This window comes from Sinohyriopsis cumingii, chromosome 3, assembly GCF_028554795.1.
Source record: "Sinohyriopsis cumingii isolate HCF-2022 chromosome 3, ASM2855479v2, whole genome shotgun sequence".
In the NCBI taxonomy this organism is placed as follows: domain Eukaryota; kingdom Metazoa; phylum Mollusca; class Bivalvia; order Unionida; family Unionidae; genus Sinohyriopsis; species Sinohyriopsis cumingii.
In genome coordinates this window covers 83,590,705-83,603,458 of record NC_142963.1, presented here as the reverse complement: position 1 = coordinate 83,603,458, position 12,754 = coordinate 83,590,705, and the positions used below count along the sequence as shown (strand labels likewise).

The following is a 12,754-nucleotide window of genomic DNA, read 5'->3' as shown; positions in this document are numbered from 1 at the left end:
TAACATTAAACCGTAGTTTTGGTAGATGATCGTGGGTTTAAAGGAATGTAAAAATGGAGGTACATTGTTGTTTTTGTTTCTGTTTTTTTAGGAGTGGCTGACTTGAAAATGTGGATACGTCGTGTCTTTGTTAGAGGCTGTTGATCTCAATAATGGAACAATATCCAGGGTTCCATGGGAAATGTAATATTGAAATTAACCTGAAAGTTTCAATTGGCCCCAAGAATTTTGACTTAGAAAATGGCAGCCTTAGCATAAAACAGTTGGTTGACACAGAAAATATAATGCGAACTAGTTATCTACTATCCATCACATAATCATCTACTATCTAACACCCATATAAACCATATTTACTGTGTGTTTGTTTGTGATTAAGATTATAAACGTAGCGGTTTATGAATGTAGCCTGCTACTGTTTTGTGGTTGACGGGGTAGAGGTCCTCAACATGGCGATGGGTTGGTCACTGGATGCTGGTCTTAGATCTAGAGCTGGATCTTCCGGGAAGGATGTTGACTGCTCCAAGGCCCTCCAGGAGGCTTCTTTCCTCGCCTTCGTCCGTTTCTATTCCTCCGCGATCTAGTCGACACCCACGTCCCCGTCGATACAGTTTCGCAGTCTTCATCTTTATTGTCTCACACAAAAAGAACTGTAGTTCTGTTTACTCCAGCTGGTGGCTACGGAAGTAGTAATATATGGTGACTGGGAGACATAAGGGAATTAACATTAGCCCATAGGTTTACACGAAGCGGCACACCATAAAACCAGAAATCCAATGTTAAAGTTGTCCATAGATTCAATATGGAGGGTAAATAATACCATTGTCAGAAGTGGTTGACCTCAAAGGTGGTTACATGGTAATATTCGTCGACTTCACTTCAAACTATGGTGATAAGACCAAGACGGGAAATCCTATGTTAACTTGGAGATTGTAACAGACCGTTTTCATATTGAAAAATGTATAGAACCGTGTGTGTGTGTGTGTGTGTGTGTGTGTGTGTGTGTGTGTGTGAGATTTGGATTTTAACGTAGCTTTAAAATTGTTTCAATCGTTTATTGTCGAACGACTACTGTAGCATTTGATGTATGCCCACAAATAGAAGATACGTCATGTATCGATGCACACGTCTAGAGACTATAAATAATATTACTGTACACGCCTAGATACTATAAATAATATTACTGTACATGCTTAGAGACTAAAATTAATATTACTGTACACGCATAGAGACTAAAAATAATATTACTGTACACGCCTAGAGACTATAAATAATATTACTGTACACTAGAGACTAAAAAATAGTATTACTGTACACGCCGCAAACATGTAGCATGCTGTCCCACCCAGTCACATTATTCTGACACCAGGCCAACCAGTCCTAACACTAACCTCTTAATGCTGAGCGCCAAGCGAGGCATCTGTTAATACCATTTTAGTAAGTCTTTGGTTTGACTCGGTCGGGGATGGAACCCACGAACTCACGCATCCGAGGCGGACGCTGTGACCACTAGGCCACCAGAGCGGTCGTGTATGTATGTATGTGTGTATGATTTAGATTTTTAACGTAGCTTTAACAATTTTTCAGTCATATCGCTACGATGTCTGCAGTGTGACAGTTTATAGTGATGTCTAGCACTGGGGCATCATGCCGCAGACATGTAGCATGATGTCCCACCCAGTCACATTATCCTGACACCAGGCCGACCAGTCCTAACACTAACCTCTTAATGCTGAGCGCCAAGCGTAGTAGCTATTAGTACCATCTTTGTAAGTCTTTGGTATGACTCGGCCGGGGATCGAACCCACGACCTTCCGCATCCGAGGCGGACGCTCTAACCACTAGGCCACCGGAGCGGTTGTATGTATGTATGCATGTATGTGTATGTATGTATGTATGTACTTTTAACGTAGCTTTAACAGTTTTTCGGTCATATCGCTACGATGTCGGCAGTGTGGCAGTTTATAGTGATGTCTAGCACTGGGACATCATGCCGCACACATGTAGCATGATGTCCCACCCAGTCATATTATCCTGACACCACGCCAAGCAGTCCTAACACTAACCTCTTAATGCTGAGCGCCAAGCGAGGTAGCTGTTAGTACCATTTTTGTAAGTCATTGGTATGACTCGGCCGGGGATCGAACCCACAACCTCTTGCATGGAAGGCGGACGCTGTAACCACTAGGCCACCAGAGCGGTTCGAAAATTTGTATAATATTTTTCTTATTTTCATATCATCATGCATGATGTTCTGAATAAAATGGTACATTATCAGTAATGCATGCATGAAAATAAGCTTAATTTGCTCTTTCTTACACCGTATGGCTTGCGGCAGTATTGTGTGGGTAATGACCTTAATTATAGGGAAATTATAAGCCTTAACACACAGGAGTGAAGTCAACCTTAATTTAAAACTGTTGGATTTAATGAAAAAATATATTGTGAAAATGATTTATTTAATTCATTTCTAATGAAATTAAGAAATAAATGATGACATAGCGAAATCGCTGTCTTCCATATTCTGGTGTTAGAACAATAAACAAGTATTGTAACCTTTGACCTTTGCCATAAATGAAAATCATCTGTCCAATCCATTTTCAAAATTTGAAATTTATTGGTGACATCTCAGGAATAGTTGTGGCAAGTTTCATGTTCCTGTCTTTCAGCATAACTCGGTGGCTATGCTGACAAATGCAATGTCCATTTTTAAAATGGCTCACTTTTCACCATAAGGGGGTTGGGCGGGCGTGTGTGGGATTTTGACACTAGCAAGGACTGTTCTGCTGGGGGAAATATAAGGGAAGTTTTCAAAAGGAGTGTTTTGATGCTTGTGACTTCAATGTTTCAGCCATACAACTAACATTAAATCATACAAAAATATTAATAATAGCTATGTGTTCTTGATGGGTGCACTCTTTAGATATTTTGAACTTTTGAGAGAGTGTCAGTAGACAATACCAGCTTTTGAAAGTGCAATGAATCGGCCCTTTTTTCTTACAGTCTATCTCTGAAGTACAAGAAGTGAAAATGACCAAGGAAAGCTGGCAGTTTTTGTTTAAAAGGTCAACACCTGAAGCAAGGCCAAGTTGTATACTCTATCACCTGTATTACACACATCAATCAAACACCAAAATAGGATCAAGAGTTACTTGAATAATTACTAAGATATACAAGGTCTTTTTTAAATGCCATTATAATAAGTGAGGGAAAGCGGTGAAATTCTTTTATTTAAAAATCAAACCCTATGCAAAATCCGAACTGTAGAGCGACACCTAAATAATGCTATCAAGTAATCAGAATGAGTTTCAAAGGTATTCCAAATGATGGGCAGTTATGTACTGATGTATTCATAATACAGATGAATCACTATTATATAATCCCAAAATGTTGTAAAATGAATTCACATTAATCCCGTTACAGCTACTGTATATCTAGACAGTCTTTCAACGAATGTTAGAGCACTGTAATTCCAACGAATGATTAAATAAAATAAAATAATCAGTCCTCTCAATATAACTCTTTCAAGACCGTCAATACTAAGACTTCCTTATTCTACATAATCGTTCTATGATATAGCTTACTAATACGAATTAGACAGAATGCAGCACGAGGCTTGAATTAATCATCTTGGCTTTTCGAAATCAGTCAGTAAACAGATCAGCTGTATTAATATCGATCAGTAAGGAATTATGTTATCTTGGCCTAACATTATAACTCGTACCCTTGTCGGATCACGATATCTTTACCTGAACTATATAGTACATCTCAACCTTGGAAATTTATGAATGACTCTACGCACTTGATACATGTATTATCATTCTTAAAAGTACTGAGATCATTAAGTAAAATTAGTATTTACATTGTTATTAACAAAATAACCTTACAAAAGTAATATTATGAAAATAATGCACATGATATAAAAGATACATAGCACATTCCATCATAAAGAAAATTCATAAAACTTTCTTTTGGCATATTAGTCTATCATAAATATAATTAATGTTTAATAGGAACATATTTCATAAATGATAAAACATAAATACCTCTATACATGTGAAAGTACGTCTACAATAATTTGTTTCCCTTGATGTCCCTAAGAACATTAATGCTGCATGACTGCAATATCAAACTCAATCTTATATTCATGTTGTTCATTTTATGAATGAAAATAAGTGGATTGTGATCAATAAACACAACAATCGGACGAGGAGCTGAACTAGCACACACTTCAAAGTGTTGCAATGCCAATGTTAAAGCCCAACATTCCTTCTCAGTCGTGGAATAATTCTTCTGTTTCTTGTTCAATGTTTTTAAACAGTAGCACACTGGATGATCCACATCATTGTTGTCTTCTTTGCATAAATACTCAACAAACCCGATCACCACAGACATTTTAAATGATTTATTCAAATCTGGAGCTGAACTAACAGGTGCGCTCTTGACTATGGCTTTTAACTTATTAAAAGTCTCCTGCCACTTGTCAGACTAATGCAACTTGGTCTTCTCACTAAACAGACTGGTTAATGTTTATTTATGAGACTCAGTATCAGTTTAATAACGTTTTTGTTCTCTACATCGATCAAAATGGATGAATATAAATATGTGTTTCTTCCAAAAGGAATCTCCGTGCACAAACATGATGCTTTATGTTAAATTCTAACGGGAATTGTTGCTGAAAAGGATTTGAAAAACGATTTCTTATGTTCAAAGATTTTCCCTTGTACAAAAAGGGGCTTTAAAATAATTTCGGTATGCGCTGAACAACAAATTTACATCAAATCAAAGTTTGTTTAGGTATTATTGTTTTAAAATGAAGAGTGATAAGCATTTATAAACATTGTTTATTTAAAATTATCTTTAAAGAAAATGTTTTAATGACTTTTATAACCAAATTAAAAGTCTTTATGCCAAAAGTGTCATAGCAAAAAAAGGTGTCCATTTCACATTTCATTACTACCCTTTTTAGCTGTCCTCAAAGCGGTCGTTGGCATAACGTAATTAACGTCACAATAACTAGATCACGTGCCTTCACTAACATTAATAGTTTCAGGTTTCTGAAACGTACGATTACACTAATTTTTTAAATTACATTTGCAGAAATAACAGTAAAAAGTAAAAGTGCATTTACTTCGTTGATTGTTGAAACATCATTTGGTTCTATTTTCAACCCCTATAATTTTATAACAATCAGTTCATCACGCATTTAGCAGGATAAAACTCGATTTAAAGTTCTTGGGAAAGAGATAAGGATGTTCTGAACCGATAATGGGCCGTTCTAGGCAAACAAGTGCTCCACATGGGGAACAGATGGAAGCCGGTACCGCATTCTCTGCCCTTTCTGTATTTATTTTATAACGTAACATAAAAGGCAGAGGTTACTCCCATTGACCACAACTCCACAACTGAATACTCAGATTGGAAGCAGAATGTAAGAGAGTACGACCGATAGTCATAAGATCCAGAAATGCAAATGATCTTTTGATAGTCAGTTATAGAGATGGTACGTCAGTATTTTTGTTTTAATTATAAACTTATGTTCCTTGCATTAAAGTTAAACTTTACTCCGAAAAAGAAGCTCCTAATTTTCGATAAGTGCGAACTATCGACATATTCCATGGCGATACGAATGGTCGTGTTTTGTTTTATAGCCGACTATATGCCTTTTCCTCGAGCTATTGGAAGCGAGACATAACCGTTTTTTTATCTCCCCCAAATGGATTCGTCGTCAATGGTAATGGTTTTGGTTAAAGTTTTTCATTTGCATACAGTATATTTCATAACCCGCTGGCTTTTTCGGACCATGGCTGAATCAACCCCAAACATTACGGGCTGATCCGGACGATGTGAAATATTATAAGATAAGCCATGGAACACACATACTTGATTTATTTTAGTGTTTATTACTGTTATGAATTACTAATGAGACGAATACTCGGTTTTTTTTTTGTTGTAGTTTTCCATGGTCATTATGATTTTGAAAGGTATGGAATTGTCTGTATAAGTTCGATATGTTTAGAGTGAAATGACCAAACTATCTGGAAGAACCTAGTCCCAGATTTTTAGCCAGAGGCAGATTTGTTTCTTTTGAAGAAGGAGAAAACAGTGTTTGAGTCCAGCATATAATCCTCATGTCAGATACTTTAGAAATGGAGAGGAAATGTAGTTTACCTTGTTATGACTCTGGAGTTGAACTAAGTAACAAAAAGAAGAAAACCCCTCAAGTTTTGTAAAAACTTAAAAAATAATTGAATTCTTTAAGTTATTAAAGAAAATTTAAGAAACTGCGTTGTGAATTAAATCCAAAATAATACTAAAAGTTATATCACCAGTCCAAAAAGAATAGTGTTCCAAATGAATTCCAGGTCTCAGATATGCCAATGTACCAATATTCTTGAATATTTTGAAGTGCCAACAGTCTTGATGTATCACAATGGCATTGTCCAGAATGTCTTTGAATGAATTTACAACACTCCTTCAATAACTCGCACCCTGATAACTCATGAACCTGCTTTTAACGCAGGGTCAGGCGTGGATTCCAATTTTGTAACCAGAAAATACCCCAAAAATTGATCTCTATTTGTTGAACTTTAAGAAAATCGCAGTCAGAATTGGTTGTTGAAACCAGTTGGGACAATCTTTCATATGTTGGACATTTTGAAAATAAATGTTATTTAAACAGAATAATGAACAACTTCATTAGAAAAAGCACGTTATTAAAAATTATTATTGAGGTGATTGTAAAATGAGGATTCAGTCAATAAACAGCCCAGTTCTCTGATGGTACTTCCCCCCTCACAGCTTTTTTGATGTCAAAGTGATTTTTTTCTTCAAGTTTTGGGGGTCCCTCAGTAACTCCCGCCTTGCTTATAGCGCAGTCTGTGTTTGTGGACTCCATTGTGTAAGAGTTACTGTGGGAGAGGTGTTATCCCAGAATAATTTAGCCCAAAGTTAATGAGCACTTTGTAATTCCGATGAATAATCCAGATGAATAATTTGAAATTTAGATCAAAACACAACATTAAATACATCTGCAGACTGACACTAAACCAAGAACAGTACTTGGAAATAGGAACTAGGAATCAGAATAATTGTTCAACCCTGTCTTTATATACATCTCCACAACTCTATTATGACTAAGTTGAAAATTCATCCCAATGTGACATACTTCACAATTCATCCCCACCTGACGTATTTCACAATACATCCCCATGTGACATATCCCATACTACTCAACCATCCAATCATAAGTTACCCGAAACATGTAAATACTCCACTACAATGGCCTAGTGGTTTAGACTTATAAAAATAGTACTAACAGCTGCCTTGCTATGTGCTCAGCATTAAGAGGTTAGTGTTAGGACTGGTGTCAGGATAATGTGACTGGGTGGGACATCATGCTACATGTTTGCAGCATGATGTCCCAGTGTTAGACATCACTATAAACTGCCGCACTGCAGACAATGTTGGGGGCCCCGAGTGGCTGACTAGTCTAAACAACTCATCATTACAGATTCACTGCCATGTAACCTCTGTTTGCGTGGGTTCGAATCTCAGATTTGGCCAATGTGGGTATGTGAGAAAGCTTGCCAGTAGCTTCTTGTGAGTTGGTGGTTCTTTCTGGGGTCTTTCTGGGTTCTTCGTCCACCATTTATAATAGCTGCCATATATATCTTGTGCCGAAAAATGGTGTTAAACCTTACAACAACAACAGCAGACATTTTAGTGATAAGACTGCAAAATTGTTAAATTATTATGGATGAAATTAAGATTTGCACACAACCTATTTATAACTCTATCTAAAAACAGAATATACAGTCATTGAACAAAAGTGAAACACAGTATAGATATACATAACAACCTTTAAAACTGCAGGAACTAATTTTGTATGGAGTTTGTCAAGATAAAAGTGAAATTCAAACTCGAAATCATGCATTGATTTTTATACTGTTGCTATTTCTACAATATAAGAAGACAGCTTCTTGGAAAAGACAGTAAACAGACTTAAAACTCTACTTGGATATAGAGCTCTTGATGCCATACTTTCTGTCATTAGTGTGATACCATATTACATTTTTTTTCAATGGCCAGTTTAGAAGGGTACATTCAGAATCTACCTACTGAGCTGTGAAAACAGGTAAAATGCAAAGAACAACTGCATCTGAAATGGCACAGACTTTCTAACCACTGTATCAAGATGGCACAAGAGGACTGATTACTTTGACAATGTTCAAATGGTCAGACATTTTAAGTGTTATGTATATTTGATTTAATTTCATCTGATTTAATTGTTTGTAAGTTTTAAAATCTTTTTATTTTTCAATTTCATTATATATCAAAATAATGTAGTTCTGTTCACTAGGAACTCGATACTTTTTCCAGAAAATAGTTTGACCTTGACTGTTCAGTTTTGTAAACACATAAAACTGACCTAGTTCCTGACCTTAATTCAGAACTAGTAACAGTCACATGAACAAATTTTTTTAATATTTATTTTTATTGTGAGAATATTAAGCGTGAGATCGAGTCTGTATTGAATACATGACCCAGTGCTTGTAAATAGCTTTATTGAAGTAAACAATTTTTTAAAATTTTATTCTTTGAGTAAAATGATTTGTTCTTGTCAGGGCCATGCTGAGAGTACGGGATGTAAACATGATCATGTGACCCTAATTTGGGCATCAGTTTTGCATGATATTCAAGTTTTAAACCATTGCTTAGAGAGAAATCTCTCAGTTGGGCTTCAGAACACTGGGACCTAAAGGTGTTTCTTTTGTTGTGTCATTTTGGGAATTACATTTTAATGTTTAATCAAATTATTTGGATTCAAAAAGATTAATAAGTTTCTCTGGAAATATTTTGATTGCTCATACAGAATCCTTGAACAGAGAAATTTCATTAAATCAAACACCAGATTATTTCTTGTGTTTCTACAAGGAACTGTAGACAACATCATTGAACAGGATAGAGCATACGTCATTGCCTTCCATCTTGGATTCTTCATCAGGAATCAAACTTGAAATCATTAGAACATTTTATTATTAGGACTTCTAAAATTTTGTTTGTGAATTATTTTTGGATTTGATTCTTAAAACCATAAGTTCTTATTAGTGTTTCATTTTTACAGTATTTTCCAGGGAAATTAATAATTTGTCAAAACTTGTTGTTTTCACTCTTTCATGTGTTACTGTTTATTTGAGCCTAAACACGTAAGACCTTCCATGAAGTGACTTTTGTCATCACTGTTGCCTCAAATTCAGCAGAAGGAAGGAGAAGAAAGTCAGCAACAGTGTTGAATAAATAGTGGATTGTCAAGTACTTTTAATTAAAGAACTGATTTCTTAAGACGAGACAATTTCTCTGAATTTTGGGACAATCTACGATGTGTGTCTTGGATTTCGTTTGCCAGCAGATTCTTTGTGGCAAATTTATTAACAACACATACAAAGTCATTCCCATCTGAGCTTTACAAAAACCCATTGCATTAAAGTGTAGCAAATAGTACAGTGTACTCCCTTGTGAAGAAGACGTTTGTTGTGCTTTTTAACAGTTCATGCTTACAAAGAACTGTGGATAGCAAGTTGGATACACCAACAGATTTATGACCAGAAAGACTTACATGACTGCAAATGAAATGGATACAATGCTGGACACAAGGGGTGGCTGATTATGCCAAGAAAAGAGAAGCATGAACATTGTGTATTTTAAAAGACAACGTAAATATGTTTTGTTGTATTTAATGATGCATATGACTTTTAATTCCAATGTTCAACAAAGCGAGTGTCAGTCATGTGTACAATGTGTACAAGATATCAAATGAAGTTCAAGTAATTTTAATACGATTAAGAGAAGCCTTGTAGGTTAAATCATTGCTGACAAGGAGGTAAATACACCTGTTAATTGTTTGCTGGTGGCTAATGATCCTTTTTATCAAAGACTAATTTTGTCAGTTTATATGCATACACAAATTATGTTTATAATTGGCTTGCATTCATACGGTAAAATCATTAGCTTGCTCAAGCTGTTTTATAGACTACCAAGTATAAAAGTAAAATAACTAACATTAACACACGCAGGAAAAAGTGGACCTTTACACCAGTTCCTATATACATGTAATGGAGAACCCTTGATGCACCGAAAGCGCATTCACAGTGGTGGAAAAATCTTCAAAAAGCATGGTTGCACACCAGATAATCAGATTAAACAGTTGATTTGCCAAGCAGTAATATGTAGTTGCCTGATTATAATTTGTGTACTTTTTCCAGTTTTTAAAAGAATTATTAGAAAATTTTTATAGGATTTCTTGTAGTATAAAAATGAATATAGTGATGTATATTCAGATCTTTTGTTTTCTTACTAGATGGTCTATTTTAATATTTTACATCTTTGCAAACATTTTTCATTCCATGTCAATAAATCTGGTTGTCTGACTTTGAGTCACTTGTTTGCCTTGCTTTACTTTTAAGTTGCCCAGGGCTACTGGGCAGTAGATTTTTCCACCCTCTTTATATCAGTAAACAGAAATTAAAGGGCAGATAACAGCATATACAGGAATTACATATTTGGGAACGATTCCCGTGTATTAAAAGTAACAGAAAGCTACAGACAAAACTACAGAACTAAAAGCTGTAGGAGTACTCCAAAACTAAAACTAAAATTCCACACATGCAGCAGGGCTAAAATAGCTAACATACCTCTAATATGGGGAGGAAAATCTATCGAAAACTAAATATAAGAAACAGATGTTCCATTTAGGGCAACTAAAAGCTTTATGTAATAGGGTTTTACCACTTTATTGATATATTATCATACCCATCTGGTCAGTACATCGTACATTGCCATTGAACTGCTTTTTGCATTCTGTTTCAGTAAATATTCTTAAGATAAATTTGTAATTTGTTTCATTTTAATGTTTGTCTGTTTCAGTGTCTGTTGTTCTAAAACCAAATCCAAAACCAAAACATGAAACTAAGTCCAGAGTATATAGTTACAGATCTAAATACTTTTTCATAGAGATCAATTCAGGAAGATTCTATAATGTGACAATCTATAATGCAAATCCCTTTCCTCATATGGAGATCTCATCTATTGCACTTGATGCATTTTGACCTAAACCAAGAATAACAAAAATTTAGTTAGTAAAAATGCACCTGTTCCTTAGAAAGATAAAAGTTTATTGGGAAATTTTACCATGATGAGAATAAAAATCTAAAGCATGAGTTACAAAAGGTAGATGTTGCCTTCATGGTACATCAGTTAAACAAGAAAATCGAAAATGCCCAGCAAATATTACATTCTTGTGGAAAAATACTACTGTGCACCTGTCATTGAAGAATTATCAGAAGAAGTTCTTATCAGAAAAATCCTTGGGTATATCATAAAAATTATATCAGAGGGAAATAGCTTGTAGCACGCACACATACACGGATAAACAAAGATGGAGAAAAAATGAATAATATATTGACAATTATTTATACCATTCTATGCTTGAAATCAGATTTATTGAAAAAGAATTGTTACAGGTATGGAATTTAATAATATTTATGGTTCATGTCTATTAAGTATAATTTGATCTCCACTTAATTTCTTTGCTAACTGCCCAGTGCCAACTTTGAGATTTGTAGAAGTGAAGAATGCATTTGCTTTTTAGTATCATGGTCAGTTTATGAACAGTGGTAAAGGGCAGTTAAATCTGAGAAACTCTCCTGGCTATATGGATTTACTGTGTCCCTTTATTCCTTCATATTCAGCTATTAGAGTTCAGTGTTTTCTTTTTTATACAAATAACTTAACCTGTCTAGTCTGTCTCTCTTTTATCCCTACACTCCCTAATGAATTACCCCTTCTCATCAAGTTCTTTGATGTTATTGGAATGGTATTCCAAAAAGTACAACTAATTTTCATTTTCACACTTTCTTTCATACTGGAATTTAAATTTTACATTACTTATAACGGAAATGGTATGACAAGAATATAAAAATGAATACTGGTACAATAAATACATGGAAATACAAATTAAATGAATAAATAAAAAAATATTTGAAGTCAGCTAGTTCATTGTATGTAACTCATTTTGAAGCCGGGAAAAAAATTAGTTGGTGATAATCAAACAGTGCATAACCAAATAAATTACTGTAAACATGAGTGATTTAATCAAAGTTAGTTTTTAAATAGATTTTTATTCCGAATAAGTGTTTCAGGGATTACTCGAACTGGAAACAATATTGACGATAATATCAATATTTACAGAAATTTATGTCAGGTAATTGTTAACTAATGCTTCAGAAACTAGACCAACCATTGGAGGTTCCTAGCTAGGTGAAAAATAGATTACTGTACTTAATTTCTGAAGTTAGTGTTATATTGAAATAATTATTAAACATGACATGACAGATATGATGATAATGTTGTTATTATTATTATTATCATTTTTTTAAAAAAAATAGAATTTTCTTTACTTAAACCTGCAATGCATTCTCACTAATCCCTTTCTTCCCGTAGTAACTGCCTCCCCCCCCAGCTATTACTAGTGATATGTGATATATACATGGGTGAGGCAGTAGTGCACACTAAAAACCTCTTCAAATTACCTATTTTTTGACTGGCTGATGAAATTTTTTGCTTAACCACTGCATAGAGGAATAGGTTTATACAGTCTTGAAAAATCCTTGAATTTAAACAGTTTCCTTGAAAGTCTTTGCATTTTGATGAAGTTGGTATTAACTTTGAAAAGTTCTTGAATTTGTTGAAAAACTCT

The 12,754-nt window shown here is 34.7% G+C and overlaps 1 protein-coding gene across 1 annotated transcript in view; it reads left to right on the top strand.

Moving 5' to 3' along the window:
* Positions 1-5,304: 5,304 nt before the first annotated feature.
* The window catches only part of LOC149803214 (transmembrane protein 94-like), a 198,098-nt gene continuing 190,648 nt past the window's right edge, over positions 5,305-12,754 (top strand). The window contains exon 1 of the mRNA XM_089952840.1: positions 5,305-5,500. Within this exon, the coding sequence (XP_089808966.1) occupies positions 5,498-5,500 (3 nt within the window). The 5' untranslated portion in view covers positions 5,305-5,497. The remainder of the gene's footprint in view (positions 5,501-12,754) is intronic.